Source organism: Diceros bicornis, chromosome 4, assembly GCF_020826845.1.
Source record: "Diceros bicornis minor isolate mBicDic1 chromosome 4, mDicBic1.mat.cur, whole genome shotgun sequence".
Lineage (NCBI taxonomy): Eukaryota > Metazoa > Chordata > Mammalia > Perissodactyla > Rhinocerotidae > Diceros > Diceros bicornis.
Window position 1 is genome coordinate 55,915,131 of NC_080743.1, and position 18,396 is coordinate 55,933,526.

General features: G+C 56.4%; 1 protein-coding gene across 1 annotated transcript; it reads right to left on the minus strand.

Annotated features, from left to right (window-relative positions):
• Positions 1 to 4,181: 4,181 nt before the first annotated feature.
• CELF3 (CUGBP Elav-like family member 3) lies at positions 4,182 to 15,730 on the minus strand. Its single transcript, XM_058539167.1, has 12 exons — positions 15,575 to 15,730; positions 14,251 to 14,333; positions 8,990 to 9,038; positions 8,445 to 8,573; positions 8,226 to 8,305; positions 7,015 to 7,158; positions 6,717 to 6,858; positions 6,326 to 6,475; positions 5,853 to 5,918; positions 5,429 to 5,569; positions 5,011 to 5,154; positions 4,182 to 4,309 (listed from the first exon to the last, which is right to left on the minus strand). Exons 1-12 carry the CDS (start codon positions 15,717 to 15,719, stop codon positions 4,182 to 4,184), a joined length of 1,401 nt encoding a protein of 466 aa, XP_058395150.1. The 5' UTR covers positions 15,720 to 15,730.
• Positions 15,731 to 18,396: the final 2,666 nt, after the last annotated feature.

Genomic DNA, 18,396 nt, shown 5'->3' on the forward strand with positions numbered 1-18,396 from the left:
CCATATCCCGGGAGAACCCACCAGTCAGTAAATCACTCTGGGAGATGCCCTTTGATCTAACACCCACCTTCCATCTTGCTGTCCTGACCCAGAAACTGTTGTGAAGCCACGGTGAGACAGCTCAGGGGAAAATTCATAACGTTAATATCAACTCCTCTTGTCCTCCTGCTTACACACACTTCTTCCCATCTCTGACTCCACACACACACACACGCACACGCACACGCACGCCTATGTCTCTAATTGGGATTTCAGATGCTGTGAACGTGGCTAAGAATCCTGATTGGATTCTCTTCCTTCTGAGTAAAGTCCCGTCCCTGATCTCTGCCGATCCAAGAGATGCTTTTCCTGAAAGAGTGTCCATAGATATGTCTCTGTGGTACTTCACATGTTACTTCTTGTTTTAACTGTTCTTAGTTTGGGGCAGTGTAAGAGAAGGCTGAAGTATAGGGCAGAGGTGGGAGGTAAGTTGTGGGGATTCATCCATCCTTGTGCTCTCGCAGAACAGCTCTGCCCTGAAGCCAGATGGGGGCTGGAAGGTGAGCAAGTTTATAAGCAAGGACATAAGGAGGGTAGGGAAGCAGGTAGCTGCCTAGAAGCAGATGGCCCATGTGCTATGAAGTCAAAGACAACGCCTGTGTGAGCCCCCTGAGCCCAGTCCTAGAGCAGTTCACAGAGAAGCCTCTAGGAACTAGAGGGACTTTAGAGCTTATACAGCCCACCCTCTGCTTGATAGGGGTCACTGCTACGGCCTGCTTCATACTTCTTGGGAATCTTTGCCTCAGGTCCAAGAACAGGTAGTTGGACCTGTGAGATGAGAACATCATGGGCTTTGGAGTCTGACAAACTGAGTTCAACCCCTGCACCCATCCGTTAGTGACCCTGGTTAAGTTAACTAACCTCCAATGCCCCCATTTCCTTGTCTATAAAATTATATCCTGCCTCACAGGATTGTTGGGAGGTTAAATGAGGAAATGCACACTAAGGGCCTAGAACAGAACCACATACAGAGAAAAATGCTTAATAAATGGTAGTGGTCTAGTTAGCTCCTAGCATCCCCACCGGCTAGGTGCAGGGACAGTCACACACATGAACAAAGGAGAAGCAGAGGTCTGGAATGTGAGGCTGCAAGTCCTCAGCTATCAGAGGGACGGGGCTGGATACACGAGAGAGGCCTGCTGACATGCTTTCTTCTCTCTGTGTCTAGCTCTGCGGAGCATTCCAGAATTACGCCCTAAAGAAGGGCGGAAGAATAGCATCATGAAGCCGTGATCAGGGCCTGGACATGGCTCCAAAGCGAGGGCTGGGCCTTCCTGGTAGAGTTTTCTCTCCCAAACCTCCTCTCCTCACCTCCCTCCCCCCTGTTCCTCGATGTGCACAATTGCCTACCCTCAACCTTCCAAGACTCTTATTTGATGCTTTTAAACTTTTTTCTTTATTTAGACAGAAAAGACCAACTCTTTAAAAGTAAAATGCAATAAATAAATAAGTTAAGCATAGAGAAGTGTCTGAAACTGAGTCCCCAATCTCCCCTTACCACTCCCACCCCCACCCCAGTTCTTTTCCCTAAAACCTCTTCCTAAAGAAAATGATCAGGTAATAAACCCCTTTAGCCCTCCCCACACCCCTCCTCCCAATACCCAATTACCCACCAAAGCAAAGGGAGAAATCAAGAGAGAGAAAAATCCAAGGGAAACATTGTCTAAATTCCCAGAAAGAGAGATGGCAGCGTCCGGGCCAGGCCGGGCTGGGTAACGCACGGGTGGTAGTGGTATTTACACGGAGGGGATCAGCAGAGACTGTAAACATTTTTAGGGGTTCGGGGGAGGTCTTTTGCTCATAAAAGGAGGAGAGTCTCTGTGGCTGACTGGTGGAGAGGCAGCCCTCAGGGCTCCCCTACACCCTTCTTAGAGGGGGCCCTTGGGGGAGGCAGTGAGTTTTAGGGCTGGGAGCCCAGGGTTCAGGGATATCCTACCTCTAGCTGAGGGTGGCAGGGAATGTGAGAATCAGCTTCCGAGAAACCCCTAATGTGGGGAAGAGGCTGGGGTGAGGGTGGGGTGGGGAGCATGTGGGAGGCCCCCACTGCCCTCCCAGGGGCCCACACAGGTAGAACGGGCCCACTGGTGAGGAGGCAAGTGCGAAAGCTGGGCACAGAAGGCCCATCACAGGAGCCCCAGCAGAAGGCAGATACCCCGAGCCTTCGAGCCTGTTCCTTGCTCCCTCACAAAGGCCAAAAGGGCACCTGGGAGGAAACAGGCCCTTCAGGAGAGGCAGGGTGGTGGGAGTGGGCCAGTGTCCTGAGGCCCCAGGGCCGTGAAGCAGCTTTTGCCCCAGAGCCCAATCAAGGCCCAGGGTAGATGTGCAGAGAGGGCTGGGGCCAGTCGTGGGGAGAGGCGGTGAGGCGCCCCTTCCTCTGGTGTCTCCAGACCTGTGAAGGAAGGAAACATGGGTGAAGCCATGGGGAAGACGGCAGCCGATGCAGGTCACAGGCTCTCGGGGGGAAGAGGTAGCTGGGGGGACTGACAGTATAGGATGGAGCTGCCTGAGGAAGGCAGGTCATCAGAAAGGCCTCAATCCAGACTGAACCATCCGGCCGCTCAGCCATACAACAGGAGGCAGGGATGGAGGAGACGGGAGGGAGAGGGCAAATGATACAAGAAACCAAAGGATAGGAGGAAGGAAATACTCAAACAGCCAGTGAGAAAAAGAAAGACTGGAAGATACGGAGACAGGGACTAGAGGGGGAGAGAGGCAAAGAAATGAGACAACAAATGGGCAGGCAGAGGTAATGTAGAGAAAGGAGAAGGGGTGCAGTGGATGGACAGACACCTGGAGAAAGAACAAGGGGGCATCCACTAAAGGGACGCAGAGCAGGCCAGGGGAGAACCCAGAGCTGGGCTTAGGGCTGGTGTCTCGTGGGGTGAGACCCCCCCAGCCCCTAGGGAGGGCTCTTATTCCTTTTCGGAAAGGAACAAAAAAAGCAAGAGAGAAATGCACAGAACACAGACCACAGTCACCAACCACTGTTGACCAAGCACATCCCGCGAGCTGCCCCGGCCCTGACCCTGGGCTGGGGGGCGCTTCCCTCCGCGGCCCCTCCCCAAATAACAAACAATCGGCTCCAAAGACAACACGCTCGTTCCATGCAACTTACAGGGGCCCGGAGCAGGGGTCCGGGGATGGGGGCTTCGGCCGACAATGGACACGGGCCCTGGGCTGGGGGGGCCCCCAGGGTGGGGGAAGTTAAGCAGCCAGGATTGGGGGGAAAGGGGGAGAAACAGAAAATGTGGGTATTGTTCTTGGGTTGTGTTTTTTCAGGGGTTTGGTCCAAAGGGGAGTAAACAACACAAAAGTAACCAAAGCTCCCAGTTCTGTGGCCATGAGGTTGGGTGGTGGTGGGCAATAGGGTGGAGGGGACCTGATAAGTGAAATTCACAGGCAGTCCAGCCTTTTGGCCTCCTCCACCTGAACCTGAACCAAAGCTGCTCCCAAGAGGCCTGAAGCTTAGACTCCCCCCAGTCTGCTCTGTGCACTCTCCACTGTCCCATGGTCTACTGCCACATAAGAGAAATCACCTCGAGTCCAGGGCACCAGGACCTGATGTCCCCACTTCTCAGGAGAACAGATATTCCAGGAGCCGTGCGTGATTCTAGGACCCTCCAGTATCCTAAACCAGCCCCCTTATTCCCCAAACTCTACTTCCCTAATTCCACTCCGACCCCAAGGAAAACCAGAAAGAGAGAGACACACAGACACATGGACACTGACCAGACAAACAAGACCAGATATTGGGGAAGATCTGGGGATTGGACACAGATATATACAGACTGGGCTCTCTCTGGGGTCACTGTGCTGTGTGTGTGTGTGTGTGTGTGTGTGTGTGTGTGTGTGTGTGTGTGTGAGAGAGAGAGAGGGAGGGAGAGAGAGAGGGAGGGAGAGAGAGAGGGAGGGAGAGAGAGAGGGAGAGAGAGAGGGAGAGAGAGAGAGAGCGCGAGCATGACTTGATTGAAAAACAGCTGAGGGAGTTGCTCCAGATCCCTGCTTCACGTGCCCCGACTTGGGTGGGGTGGGGTGGCCATCCCTGAGGGAGATGGCAGAGGGGGTGGGGGCAGTCCAAGTGAGGGCCCTGGCTGCAGTGTGGAGAGGTCACAGGGCAGGGAGCAGGACCCACCTGGGGGCCCTCAGTAGGGCCGGTTGGCATCCTTAGGCCGCTTTAGCTGGACTTTGAGGCGCTTCATGCCGATCTGGAAACCATTCATGGCCTGGATGGCAGCCTGGGCACTGGCCGGATTGTCGAAACTCACAAAGCCTGAGGTGAGAGGGGCATAAGGCCCGGCCCAGCGCCACCTCACTCTCCTGTGCTCAGAGCCAGGGCCTGCTCTTTGGTTCCCCAGCACCACCCTCCTTCCTCTGGGTATCCCAAATGCCCAGAAAACTGCCCAGCACATAGTAGGCAGTCAGTAACGAGTTGTTGATTGATGACTTGAGTGAATGAATCCAGTCCAGCTGCTCACCCACACTAGGACATTCTCTCCAGCAGTCTTTGAAGGGCATCCCCTTCCTCAGCCTGGATAGCTCTGCCTTTTGAAAACACCACTTCTAGCCCTAAATGACTTCTGAAGCAGGGAGGACAAGAACGTTCCCTTTCTCCCCTGAGGCAGCCTTTCAAAGACCTGAAGGCAACTAAACCCAACTCCCTAAGCTTTCCTTTGAAAACCAAACATCCCCGTTCCTGAGCCTCTTCCAGACCTCATGGAGCATGAATCTGACCAGTTCTTAAGGAGAAAAGATGAAGCTGTGGTTTTCTGGAGGAAGAGATAGGCCTGGGCAGCAGCTTGTATGGAATGTTGGGTGTGTAAAAAATGGTTCTTTCGGACTCGTAGACAATCTGGATTTCAAATCTTGGACCCAGTGAGACCCTAAGTGCCTTCATATGTATCAGACCTTGTCCTCATTTGGAGTTTGGCAAAAACGTGCCATATTTTATCTTTTGGATCATCATATTCTTACCAAAACACTTGCTCTGATTGGTGGCCCGGTCAACAAAGACTTTAGCTGAGATGACATGGCCAAAGGGGACAAACATCTGGAGGATCTCTGAGTCAGTGAACTCCTGGGGCAGGTGGTAGATGAAGATGTTGCAGCCGTCAGGGCCTGGGTGGCAGCAGAGACAGAAGAGAGAGCTTAGTGATTGGGAGACAGACTCAAGGAACCAGAGCCCTGGGGAAAGCAGGTCCTGGGAGGACCCTCCAATCCCAGCCCCCAACATGTGGGCCAAGGTGCCAGCCACCTCATCCCCACTCGCTTTCTTCCCCATACATGGGGCCAGAGCTGGGCCTGGAGTGGGTGACAGGAAGTCCCAGGCCCACGACAAAGGCACTCCTATCACTGAAGGCTCTCAGCTGGGAGGACCCCGCCCAAGCCGCACCTTCCCGTTGCTGCTGCTGCTGCTGCTGCTGCTGTTGCTGCTGCTGCTGCTGCTGTGGGGGAGGTGGGGGCTGCTGGGCGACCAGGGCTGGAGGCTGTGGGAACGCAGGAGCAACCAGGCTGTAGGCTGTCGGGTAGGCTGCTGGAGTGGGGAGAACAGAGGAGCTAATGGGGCTCCGGAGATTCCCCTGACCCCGGCCCTCCCAGCCAGCCCTGTCTCCTTTCCCCAGCCCAGGCCAAAGGAGTCGACAGGGCTGAGAGGTGTCGGAGAAGCAGCTGCCTCAGAGCCTGGGTGTGCTGCCCCCAATGGCCTGTCAGTAAGCAGGGAGTCTTGAAGCCCAGACCCAGCTTCTGGGCCTCTTTCCCTCTTGTCATCCCTACCCCAACCCCCCCGCCCGATCCAGGCCTGGGCTGGGGCCCCTCACCTGTATAGTGCTGCATTCCTGCGTAGGCCTGCTGCAGGGGGTCCACAGGGGCCGCGGGGCTCTGGGCTGGGGAGAGCAGACCATGAGAGTGGGGCTAGGACGCAGCTGGGGGTTCCACCAGCGCCTCTCTGAGCAGAGGCTGGGCAGGTGGGGAGGAGAGCCTCATCCGGGCACAGGGTGTGAAATGAGAGGATGGAAATGCACAGAGCAGTGGGAAGAGGGGAGAGCCCGGCATTAGCAAGACTGGAGTCTGTGGCTGGCTGTGCAACCCTGGACAAGTCACTTTGCTTCTCTAAGCCTCAGCATCCTTGGCTGAGAACAGGAAAGAGCATCCCTGCCCAGGATGACAGAGCAGGAGAAAGCGCCTTAGACTCCTGAAGCCTGGAGAGGGAAGGTGGGTCGTGGCTGCTGGCAATGGAAGTGGGGGCTTGGATAGTTGCTGGGAAGAGGGGTGGGCAGGCAGAGACCCCCACCTGGGTAGGGATGAACCCCATTGGGATACAGAGCATCAGGGGCAGGCTGCCCAGTGGGCTGGGTGGGCACCGGGCTGTAGCCGTTGACACCCAGGGCAGCAGGGATTGCAGAGACGGGCGTGGCAGCAATGGCAGGAGGGGTGCTGGTTCCTAGGGAGGAGAAAGCGACAGAAACAGAGCAGAGAAGCAGACACACACAAATGCAGAGAACCAGTCAGCAAGTCTGAGGGCAGAGGGAAGGACGCAGGCTACTCTCTGACCCCTGAGCCTCTTCTGGACCCCATGGCTTCCCTAAGCAATGCCCTGTGGCCCCTCTCCACCCCCACCATGTGGTAGCTCCCTTGAATTGTCCTGTTCACGCCTAGCCCAGCCTGCCTTGCCTGGGCCTTACCTGAGGATGGGGTGATGGGGGTGGCGATGAGGCCGTTGGCATTGATGGCGGCCATGTGCTGCATCTGCACGGCAGCCATGGTGGCCATGGGGCTGAGGTAGGCACTGTGAGCCGCTACCAGGGCTGCCTGCTGCTGCATCAGCTGGGGGCGGGGGAAGAGAGGAGAGTGGGGCCAGACCCCCTGTGCCTGGCTCCCCTCCCAACCCTGAGCCTTGGCATTGGGAGGGTGGGGGCAGGACACCAAGAGGCCAGGGGCAGAGGGGATGGGCCAGGCCCAGCTTCAAGGGGCAGTGCTCACGGCCTGGGTGTAGGCGCTGTAGGCTCCAAACTGGAGGGCAATGGGGCTGAACATGCCCAGCTGGGTGGCCACCTGCTGCATTCGGCGGAGACCTCGCTCCTTCTCCGTGTCAGCAAACTTCACCACCAGGCTGGACGAGGCACCCTGGGCATGGGCCCCACATATGGTCAGAGGGACAAAGTCCGGAGTCTCTCCTCCCCAGAGCTCTCAGGACCTGGCCTCAGTTCCACCACTCATGGCTTGGCCTCTTTGGGGGGCAGCCATCGTTGTGCCTCTGTCAAATGGGGAGAGTTTCATCCCACCCTCCCCTTGTGCCAGGATGTGCAAGAGACTAGAAAGAGTTGAGAAAGGTGAAGCCATGTGTTTGAAAAGGGAAAGGCCTACTGGAATGCAAAGGGCATCACTGGCTCCTCCGTGAGGATTGTGAGCTGGAAATCATCCCCAGGGTGGATCAGCCACGGCAAATGGTTAATCTCAGGCTGGTCTTGCCTTCTACCCACCCCACCCCCTTACCATGACTCCTGTCCCCACACCCCAATCCTCATGTCAGGGGATGCAGCCTCTAGTTTTAATACCAGCCTTAACCAAATAAAAACCAAAATGGAACATTTGCAGGGATTGTCGTAGAATCCTAGAATCTAGGGTGCAGTTCTCTCTCTGATGCTGCAGCCTCTCGACCAAGTGCCTGCTAAGTGTTTGCCCAGCCTCTGTTGAAGAACCTTGAGTTAGGGGAAGCTCACCTCCTTCAGAGCCAGCTAGTTCCGTTTTAGAGCTTTGCTCTGCTGGGAGGCCCTCCACCAGTACAGTCGGTTGACCCACTGCTAATATGTGGGGGCAGCAGAATAAATGTGTGGAGGGCATGTGGGGCCTCTAAGCAAGTGTCCTGAAGCCCAGCCAATGAGGGTGAGGGGCTATGGGAAGGTGGGAGAAGAGGTGGGAGATGAAGGAGAGGGCTGAGGGATGGAGGAGGCAGGAGTGGAGAGTGAAGGCATTTGGATTGAAGATGAGGGGCAGGGTTAGGAGATAAGAGGTAGGGAGATGCTACATGAAATGTGAAGGGGTCCCTGAGAGGTTTGATTCTTCTGCCAGAAAATTCTTTTTGAATAAATTCAAAGACCCTATCTGGAATGGACTGCCCCCTCTGAGCCAGGGCCTGGTGGTGGGCCAGGCAGGGCTAGAGAAGCCTGAGGGCTTGGGGGAGCGGGGCTCACCGGCAGGGTCCGGCTGCTGTGAAGGGTGTTGATGGCGGCCTGGGCCTCGGCATGGGTCTGGAACTTCACAAAGGCGCAGCCTAGAGCATTCAAGGGGGAGGAGGAAAGGGTGAGTGCCCAGTCATGAGGGCCCCCACAGTCTCCACTGCCCAAGGAACCAGTGGGGGAAGGGCGGGAAGGCCAGAGGGCCTAGTGGGGAAGGGTGTGGTGGGCGGCTACCTTTGCTGGTGCCATCTGGCCCCCGGAGCACAGTGCACTCGTCTATGGTCCCAAAAGGCTCGAACATCTTCCGGACATCCTCATCTGTCTGCTGCTTCCCTAGCATCCCCACAAAGAGCTTCCGGTCTTCTGGGGGTAGGGCACAGGAGGAGGCATGTTCAGGGCCTCCTGGCTGCTTTTCCAGCCCTGTTCCAACTTGGGACAGGCAGCAACCCCAACCCTTCACCTTCAGCTCTTCCCTGGAGCTCCAGACATTCCCCTCACCCTGAGGACCAATGGCTCTAGGATGTGAAAGGGTGATGGTTGGGGGATGGGGTACAGTTACATAGAGTGCTCATCCCAGTTCTGAAGGACTTGCACTCCACTCCAGGCCTCAGTTTTGCCATCTGTACAGTGGGCCAGATCGCAGGCCCTCTGGCCATGCTAACTCCTATGCCCACCTTCAGAATTCTTAGATTTTCTTCAAGAAAGACTGCCCCTCAGCTACTCCAAGCCCTGGGCTTGTGGGTTAGGGGAGAGACTGAGTCCAAAGGTACAGAACCTACCTCCTCGGCTCTCGCTGTCGGCTGGCTTGACCTGGATCGGCCTGTTCATCTAAAGGAGAGAAGAGAAGGCAACTTCTGGGGACCTCCTCTGAACACCCCAAGAGCCCTCCCCAGGCCAGGACCTGTGGAGAGGCTAGAAGGAGTAAACCCCAGGCCCAGGCGATTTCCTCAGCCCTCTAAATTGCTGATGGGAAGGAAGGGACAGGGCCTAATCTTGTTTAGGATTAGGACCAGAGGGGATTAGAGGCAGTGGAAGGAGAGGATGTAGAGGAGGATGCTCACGGGGCACGACTCCAGGCTCAAGTGGGGCCCCACATGACTTGGCCAGGGGTAGGTGCTGCTCTCCTTAGGGAGAGAATGGGGCTGCCCATACGACCCGGGCCCTGAGATAGAGCCCAGCCAAGGGGCTAGTATTCAACAAGAGCTGCCTCAATTCTACAAAGTAGGAGCAACAGAGGCCACCTCATCAAGAAGCCCCAGGAAGACTCTAGACTGAGGGAGACCCCCAGATGCTCTCACTTCCTTCTGACCCCTAGAAGTGTGTCTGCCTCTCTTTCTGCCCCCCTACACCCCTTGACCCCAGGGGGAAGGCACTCGGGCAGCACAAAGAGAGCAGATGCCCAGTCTCCGTGGCAACGGGAGAATGCGCGCCATGGCAACCGCCCACTCAGCCTGATTTATCCGTCCCCGTCGCCCTGGCGACCGTGGTGACGTCATCACTTCTGCTGCTCCACACACCCAGAGAAGGAGTGGGGAGGGGGGTGGGAACAGGGTATGCTGGGGGTGGAGGATTTGGTGGGGCTGGGAGGTAGGTGGGGGAGGGGCCCAGGCGAGCTTCCTGATTCTAGAGGGAGGCGTGCTGAGCAGGCCTTGCCGGGGCCATACTGTCCCTTCTCCTGCCTTCCTCCTCCAGATCAATCCTTGGTGTCTCACAGCCAAGTGGGCTCTAAAGGAGGAATTGCTGTCCTGTGCTCTTTTGAGATTCTCCCTGCACCCGGAAGTCCTCCATAGCTCTCTCCTCTCCCCCACTCCTGCAGTATCTTCCTTTGTTCAGCCTCCAGTGGAAATGCAGACATCCCCAGTTCCACTCTCCACGTTCTTGTCTGGCGAGAGGACTTGGGAATGACTCCTGCAGGTTGATTTCCTTAACCAGGGTGGGGAGCATCTCAGGGACTGGAGACGGAGGGGAAGGACTCAGTATTTCATGTCTGAAAATACTTTGCTATTGAGGACTTTGACCGCTGGGGCCATACCTGGTCACCCCAATCATCTGATGGTGGGGCAGTTCTAGTTCCAGTGACCAAAAATAAATAAATAAACAAAAGAAACCATTCATCTTCATTCTGAGGGTGGGGCTAAAGTTACCCTCAGGAAAGGCACTGGACTTCAAGGACTGGCCCTGCCACTCACTACTAGCTGGATGACCTGGGACAAGTCATTTCTCTCCTCCGGGCCTTGGCTTCCTCATCTGTAAAATGGGCTGAATCAGGCAGTCTCGAGTCAGGTTCCCCTCGGCTTTAGTATTCTAGTATCAGAGACCTTGTGTGTCATCACTTAACACAGAGAAGTGCAGAAATGATAGTTGCCCCTGCCCCTTCTCGTACTGGACCCTCTTCCCGGGTATCACATCATGCCAGTTAGTCTGGCTGGACTCTGCTGGTGAGGTAGGTACTGCCAGCCCTGGATTAAATCTAAGCCCCACCTGAACCTATACTACGTCCCTGCCGCCCCCACCCCCCGCCCATTGCTGGATCTGAGAGCAGCTGGTGGGGGTGGGGGGGTAACAGTCACACAAATCCTCCAGCCAATCTGCCCTAGCTTTATCCTCCACCAATCTGGGATTATCCCATCGGAGGTTCAGTCTCCTCAGGAGTGTGTGTGTGTGTGTGTGTGTGTATGTGTTGCAGGGGTGGGGATCAGACGCTCAGGGCTCTTGGTCTCTCACCCTCCTTCTCTCCTGTACTCTCGCCAAAGCAACCAGGAAGTCACCTCACAGGCATCTCAGCAGCCAGCCCTCCATCCCCACTACATGAGATGTAGAATCAGAACCAGGGAATTCTTATGCTTGGCACTACCCCCTTCCCACAGGCCCCTGGGGATTTGCTGTTCTAGTTGGGGATGGGGAACCTGGGACCCCGAGAGAAAGGATGCTGTTCCCTCCCTGCACAGGCTCCCAGCCACAAAAATAGCATCTCAGTAAATATCCCCAGTTGATATGCGTTCACACAAAGACACACACAAGTGTATAGACCACTGCACAGAACACGTTGATGGAACGTTCCCCCACAGACAGCCTCCCTTGGTGGCACCAATGCCCCATTCCCAGCCTCCTCCTTCTTGGCCTGGTACTTCCTGTGGGAAGCTCAGTCTTTGTTAGCTCATCTCGGGCACACCTGCCCCCTCCCATGAGTCCAGCTGGGCCCTGTTTACCTGGCAACCCGGCGCCGGGCGCCACTCTTCCCTAGCTACCACCCGGCAGGTGATAAGCCCTCCCGAGGGCCTCCCAAAGAAGAAGGGGCTATTTATACTCCAGCCAGGTATCACTGACACCCCCCAGCAACATAATCACTTGTAAGGCCCTCAGCCTTCTCACCAATAGCAAAGACCCTCCATCCAAGAAGAGCTCATCATTCCCACAAAATCTAATTCTTCTGGGGACAGGTATGGTGTCTTGCCACTCCTGGCTCCAGACTTGTGCACAGTGTCCCAGACCACACACAGGTCCTCTCCTTGGGGCCAGAATCCACCTGCCCAGCAGCAAGATGACAGGGAGGGTCCATGTCCCCAGAGTGGGATTTTGGCCCAAGTAGAGGGGGAAAGGCAGGCTAGACAGAGGGAGCCCTTGCACCACCACCTCCAGGAGGCCACACCCTGGTTGCAGGAAGAATCCAGGGACCTGTGGCAGAGCCATTCCTGGGAACGCCTAGGGGAGAGAAAAGGAAATGGGGCTCCACACCATAGGCCAGCCCCCGTACTTTCTCTCTGCAGCCCGAAGCATCACCCTAATATGGTGACCCCTTCCAGATTCTGGGGTGATAACAATGGGGAGAAAGGAGAGAGGGCTAAATGCCCCCATTAAAAAAGAACCTGCAGTGGGAGGGCATGGATGTTAGAGAGTAGGAAGAACTTCCCAACACAGTTGTGCAAGAGCTGGCACACACACACACACACACACACACACACACACACACACACACACAAAACGACTGTCTGAGGGGAAACAGTGCTGCCAGGAAGGCAGGTGGCAGAGAAAAGACCTGGGGGATACAAGAGCTGAGCTGGTCAGTGAGGCAGAGCTGGTCACCCACCTGTGCTCACCTAGACTGCCCTGTTCTGCTCCCCTAAGCCCCCAGCACGGGGGTCCCCCTTGGAGGATGGAACCCCTCATTTCCTACTAGAGGCTCTGTCAGGTCCCTCTGGATTCTGTCCCTTGGGGAGAGGCCAAAAGTAGAGCTCAGCGTCACCTGGGAGCTCAGGGGCAGGGCTAGACAATCATTAAACGGGGTGCCCTTCCCCTCAACTCCCACCCTGGGCTTTATTTCCTCAGGAAGCGGGGGCAGTGCCTTTCCACACCCAGGACCCAGGACGGAGCCCTGCCTGGGCCATGCACGCAGCTGGAGGGGGACAGACCCAGGGCAGATGCCCCCAGCTGGCACAGACGGCCCTGGGCTCGTGCCCACCCGCAGGTCATCTCTCCCACCCAAGTCCCCACTCCAGGATCCCTTCTCTCCACCTTCTCCCTCACCCCCCTCTGGTTTCTGCAGGGGCCCTGAGAGATAGGGAGACAACAGAAAGAGACAGAGAAACAGCAATGGAGATGAAACTGTTGATCTGTGAGGGGCCTCCACAGACAAGAGGGAGAGGAAGGAAAGTTGTGATGTGATGCGATGGGAACCAGGCTTCCCAGGGATGCCTGTGCCCACACCCACACTCCTGGCCTGTCAGGCGTGCGCATGTGCATGCACGCACACACACACGTTTGTGTGCTCCTCGGATCCCAAGCCTGCTCACACACATGCACGGATCTTTAACTCTGTGGGCAATGGCTGTTCTGGGGGCCTTGCCACCAACTGGGATAAGACAGTGGAGTGAAGGCAGGTGCTGGCAGTTGGATTTGCTTTCCCAGTGGTACTCAAGGGTTGAGGGCCACAGAGCGGGTGGCACACAGATCTACGGAGGGTTTGAAGTTGGAGTGGTTGAAGCAGTTCTAATTTTCCCAGATCCCCACACCCTCTTTCCTCATCTGTTTTGTCTATTTCCCTCCCAGAAGCGATGGAGAATCAGCCTCGTAGGGGAAGGAGTAGAGGCTGTGACAGGTGTGTCTCCAGCACCCAGACTGCACTTAGCAAATGTTTGCTGAAGGGATGGATGAAGTTACCTCTGAGGGAGTACTTCCTGGGGCTCACAGTGCAGGAGACAACAGAAGCAGATAGATAGGAAAGGAATGACACATCCTTCCCTCCCAGGTTGTGCAACTGGGGGGGCAGCCTGAGATTCTTTATTCCTGCCCTTGCCAGCCCAGGCCTGGGTCGATTTGCAAGGCTGGCTGAGGAGAAGAGACAAGAGCTCTGACCTTGCAGGAGGGAGGCCACCCCTGCCTCCCTGGGCACACTTGGCAGGGTCAGGCCTCCAAGTGATGATCCTCCACCGTAATGGCTGCCCCTGCCCTTGCTTGCTCCCCCAAGCTTACTCCCCGCCCAGGCCCACCCAGGTCCTGCTCCCCCTGATGCCCTGTGGCCCTGTTCCTGTGGCTCTTCCTGGGAGACACGAGGTGAGCCTGTCTGAGCTCAGAAGCCAGCACAGAGAAGCCAGTCCAGCAGGCACCAACTGCCCATCTCAGGCCGCAGGCACCCTTCTCCCATTGCACAGCCAGACTTCCTCCCCAGAGCCACAAAAGAGGGCCTGGGTGCCTCCTGCTCACTCTGCCCCACACTGGGTGTCCAAAGTCTTCTCCCCACACCTCCCAACTAGCTAAGTCCTCCCTCTAAGTGTTGTCCTGTGGACAGGTTGGGAAGTGGGGAAAGGGCTGCATGTGCTCCTTGCAGAGGTCACATTTACTCCACGAATCACTGTTTTCCTTCTGTCCAGGTAAGAAGAAATGCAAGCATCTACAGCAAGAAAGAAGGATGATAGAAGGAGAGAGGGACTTCCTGGTGATGAGAGGAGGTGGAAATACACTCAGTGTCTTGGGAAGGTGGTGAGCCCCCTGCCCCTTCTAAGGCCTTTCTCAGCCCCCTGGCCCTGGGAAGGCCGGGACTCACCCCTGGAAGCGTCTTCTGTTCGTGCAGGGCGCTCTGGGCCTTCAGGGCTGAATCGCGGGCACAGTATGTCAGGAAGGCACATCCTGAGGAGGAGCAGGGCAAAGAGACCCGGTGGCAGGGTGAGTCCCTGGTCTCCCCACCCTAAAAGGCTCCCCACCACGAGACTGAGCACTGGGAAGCTTGTCCCTTCTCACCACCTTCTGCCTGCTGGGGTGGGGAGGCGTCTGAGAGGGTGTGGACATTCTGCCCCAGGGAGTCTCTGGGATGATGAGCACGGGGCAGGGACCCAGAGACTGGGAGGCTTAAATGGTGGTGGTGATGGAAGAGGGAGGACGCTTGGGCTGTTGAGAGATGAGCTTTGTGTCGGGGGAGGAGAAGGGGCCTGTGATCGCAGGACAAGTACGTGTAGTGTGGTTTCCTCTCTTCCTTAGCTGGCCTCCTTTCTCCTTTCTCCTTTGCCTCCATCTCCCTCCATCTTGGTCATCACCACCCCCCTCGTCTCCCATTTTCCCTATTTTCTCGTCTCTGTCCAACTCCATGGGAGGCAGGTGGAGGGTGGAGAGTGGAACAGACGAGAAGGAAAGGGAAGAGCACTGAGCCGGAAGTCCCTGGGCCGGTGGAGGGGAGGCAGTGTGGCCCCACTGACTCCCAGTGCCTGGAGCTCTCCAAGTCTTGCCCCAGGCCTGACCCTGCTTACCCACACAGTTCTTGGATAGGCCTGAGGCACATCCTCTCTTCGTGCCCGGCTCTCTTAACTTTCCAGTCTCCCACACTTCCCAGACCTTTACCAATCTCTGTCCTTCATAACCTGCTTCCCAGGTCCTTCTCTTTAGTCCTGGAGCTCCCCTGCCCAGTTCATGTCCACTCTTTCCAGGTTGAGCACCTGCCCCTGTGTCCTGACCCCCATTCCAATAGTATCTGAGGCTACTAAGACTCTCAGTCTTGTATACACACACACACACACACACACACACACCTGCCCAGCTCCTTATCTCCCAAACCAGCTCTCTTGTTCCTCCGTCCTTCCTTGAGTTCATTCATGGCATCACTCCCCTCATCTCTGGGATCCATATCTCTGCAGCCCCCTTGACAACTCTACCCCCAAAGAGGCTGTCCTTAGTCCTCCATCTGGAGTCCCCTGGCCACCCTAGCTGAGTTCTCTTCTAGCTCCTCCATCCACACTCCCCAGACCCTGAACTCTTTTCCTTCCAGATCAGCCCTTTCCAGCCACTCCATCCCTCCAGCCTGGCTTCCTCCTTCCTCCCAGCCTCCCAGCTTCGCAGCCCACTCCCTGAAGCCTCTCCAGCCTGGCCTGACCCCTCACCCTTGTGCAGCCCAGTGTACTTGTCCTTGATGACAGTCAGCTCGAAGATCCGACCAAACTGTTCGAAGATGGGCTTCAGGTCCTTTTCCTCCAGATGCCTCGGGATCTGCCCCACAAACAGCTTGATGGCATCCGGCTCCTTCATTGGGGCGGCCCAGGAGGAGGGGCCGAGGGGAGCAGGGAGAGGCCCAAGGCCAGGGGGAGCTGCCCAGCAAGGAGGCAAGTGGTGGGGGCCGGGGGCCCAGCCGGGGCTGGCTTTCCCTTTGGCCCCCAACCACAGTGCTGAGCAGAGGGGTAGCTCTTCACACAAAGGAGGCCCAGGTAGTTGAGGGCTAGGGGTCAGGGGTCTAGGCAGACACTGTCATGCCACCAGGGGGCATAGCCCAAACAGATGATCTCCCTCCCAGAGATCTGGCAAATATTCCAGGATGGGGGTCAGTGTGCCCAAGACCTGGAGGGTTAGGTGGTAGCAGGGGCGTTGGGAACTGGGGGTTGAGATAAGAGCTGGAGGTAGTGGAAAGGGCCTGAGGAGGGCAGTGGGGATGGAGGCTGAGGGATTAGGGGCCTGGCATGGTTGCCAGCAGCGTGGGGGGGGGGCACTCCTGATGTGGGGCAGGTGGAGCTGTCGTTGGCTTCCCTGGGAGGACACCTCCCCTGTGGCTGATCCTTCTGCTGGGTCCGAAGATCCCTGATGCCAGATGCTTGATCTCTGAAGGCGGCAGGGCTCCAGGGGTCCCTTTTGCCCTGACGCCTCCCTTCAGGTCCTCCCCTCAGCCCCCCTCCCACCCCCACCCCCGTCCCCGGGCCTGGGCTGCTGCTGGCTGCTCCCGCCGCTGGGGCTGCCTGCTTTCCCGGTCACCTGGGTCCCGGAGCTCTGCTCTCTGGCCGTGCTCTCCTCAACAAAAACCTCCCCCCTCCACACCCCCCTCCCCACTCCCACCTCCTTTCCCCTGACATCAGTGATGTCAGTCTCAGGGGTGGAATACAAATTCTCTACCCTGGAGAGGGACGCACAATCCAGACAAGAGCCACGCCCTCTTTCTATCTCTTTCCTCCCTGACTCCCTTCCCACCCCCAGAAGAGAAGCTGGTCCTGTTGATAATAACCCTTCCCCCATCTTACTCCCCAATCACGAGTTGGGCAAGGCACTAAGATGGAGAATTTATAGAGGAGCCCTAAGGTGGGGTCCATTGTTCCGGGGGCTGGAGCTGTCCCCGGTCCTGGAAGAGAAGACACAGGAGAGGGGAGCAGGGGGTAGGAGGAGAGGGGAGCCGGCATCTGGGGAGACTGAAAATGGGGAGCCAAGGAAAGAAACCAAGGAAAAGAAAATGGCATAGGAACAGCTGGGCAGGTTAGGGGGGGAGGGAGGTGTAGCTGGGGACGGAAGCAGGGCACAGAGCCTGGGGAGAAAGGGCAGAAGGGACCCAGAGAGGAAAGATGGAAAGATGAGAGTGGGGTGAGATGAGTGCAGAGAGGGAACCGTGGATTTTCCAGAAAAGGAACCAAGAGAAACTATATCTTGCTGGCATTTGCCGACGCTCCCTTCTCTCCCTCTGGGGGGTTTGTGTGTTTAAGTGCGTGGGCAGGGAGACTCGGTGGGGTGGGGAGGGAGGGAGCTCTCACTTGTGAGCTCCTTGAAGACCAGGACTTCATTTAATTCAGCATTTTACTGTTCACAGTGTCTAGCGCAGTGTCTTGCTCATACGTGGTAGGTGCTTAACAAATATTTCTCAAATACACAGCTGATGCAAAGAACCTCTGACAAGAGTAGATTCCTGATTCCTTCAATGAGAAGAACCACAGCTGTCAAGCTTCCCTTCAGGGCAGAGGAGACCCAATTACTCCTCCTTTTGTACCCCCCACCCCCGTTAGGTTCCTTGAGTGGGACTCTCTAATTGAGTCAAATAGCAAAGAGGGGTGGAGGAATCACATTTGGGGGCCATTACTCCCCTAAACAACTGTACTTCTCTGGATGATCAGTTTGCTCCATAATCTCGAGGGAGCTTGACCCTTCCATGCACTGGGCCCACTCACAGTCCCCTCCATGCAGGGAGTACCTGCTGACATCATACCTCCTGGATGGGCAGCCCCTGCTTGCCCTCAGGAGCTCACTGACCCACCGACAGGGCTCACAGCTTTTGGCTTTTGTGGAACACCCTGCCACCTGTCATTCTCTTCTCCACCCTAGAGTGGGGCTGATGTCTCCACAGTGGCACTGGCATCTCTGAAATATGTCCCAACTGAATCCCCGCAGCTCCCATTCCTCAGCTATCAGGGCAGGCACTATTACTTCTCTTCTGGAAGGGAAGTAATAGTGATAGCACTTAGATGGCACTTACCGTGTCTCAGGCACTGTTCCAAGTGCTTTCTGTTTACTAACTTGTTTAACCCTCAGCACCACCCTATCATGTGAGTTCCATCACTGTCTCCGGATAAAGATGAGGGAACCAAGGCACAGAGAGATTAAATGACTTGCCTAAGGTCACGCAGCTAGAAAGAGGTCTAGCTGAGAGTGGAGCACTGGCAGTCTGGCTCCTGAGTTCACATGGTTAACTCCCACATCAAATGCTCCTCGTGGGAATGGAGGGAGTGGTTAAGCCTGGCCTTTCTTCCCGTGTCTTTATTTGGGCCCTGGGAGAGAGATGTCCTTTCCACTGCTTGATTCTCCACTGACCACCTTCCGTCCTCCTTTAGCCTGCGTTTCTGTAGCCTGAAGCCACATTCTGGCAGGTGTGTGTCTTTGAGCGTGTGTGTGTGTGTGTGTGTGTGTGTGTGTGTGTGTGTAGACACTTCATCATATGGATGCCCAGGTCCTCGCAGTA

Coding starts and splice junctions, on each gene's coding strand:
- CELF3 (XM_058539167.1), bottom strand. CDS start 15,719: ATGAAGGAGCCGGATGCCATCAAGCTGTTTGTGGGGCAGATCCCGAGG. Junction 7,159..8,225: donor ACAGCAGCCGGACCCTGCCG/GTGAGCCCCGCT, acceptor GCCCATGCCCAG/GGTGCCTCGTCCAGCCTGGT. Junction 6,476..6,716: donor CCCCATCACCCCATCCTCAG/GTAAGGCCCAGG, acceptor TCTCCTCCCTAG/GAACCAGCACCCCTCCTGCC.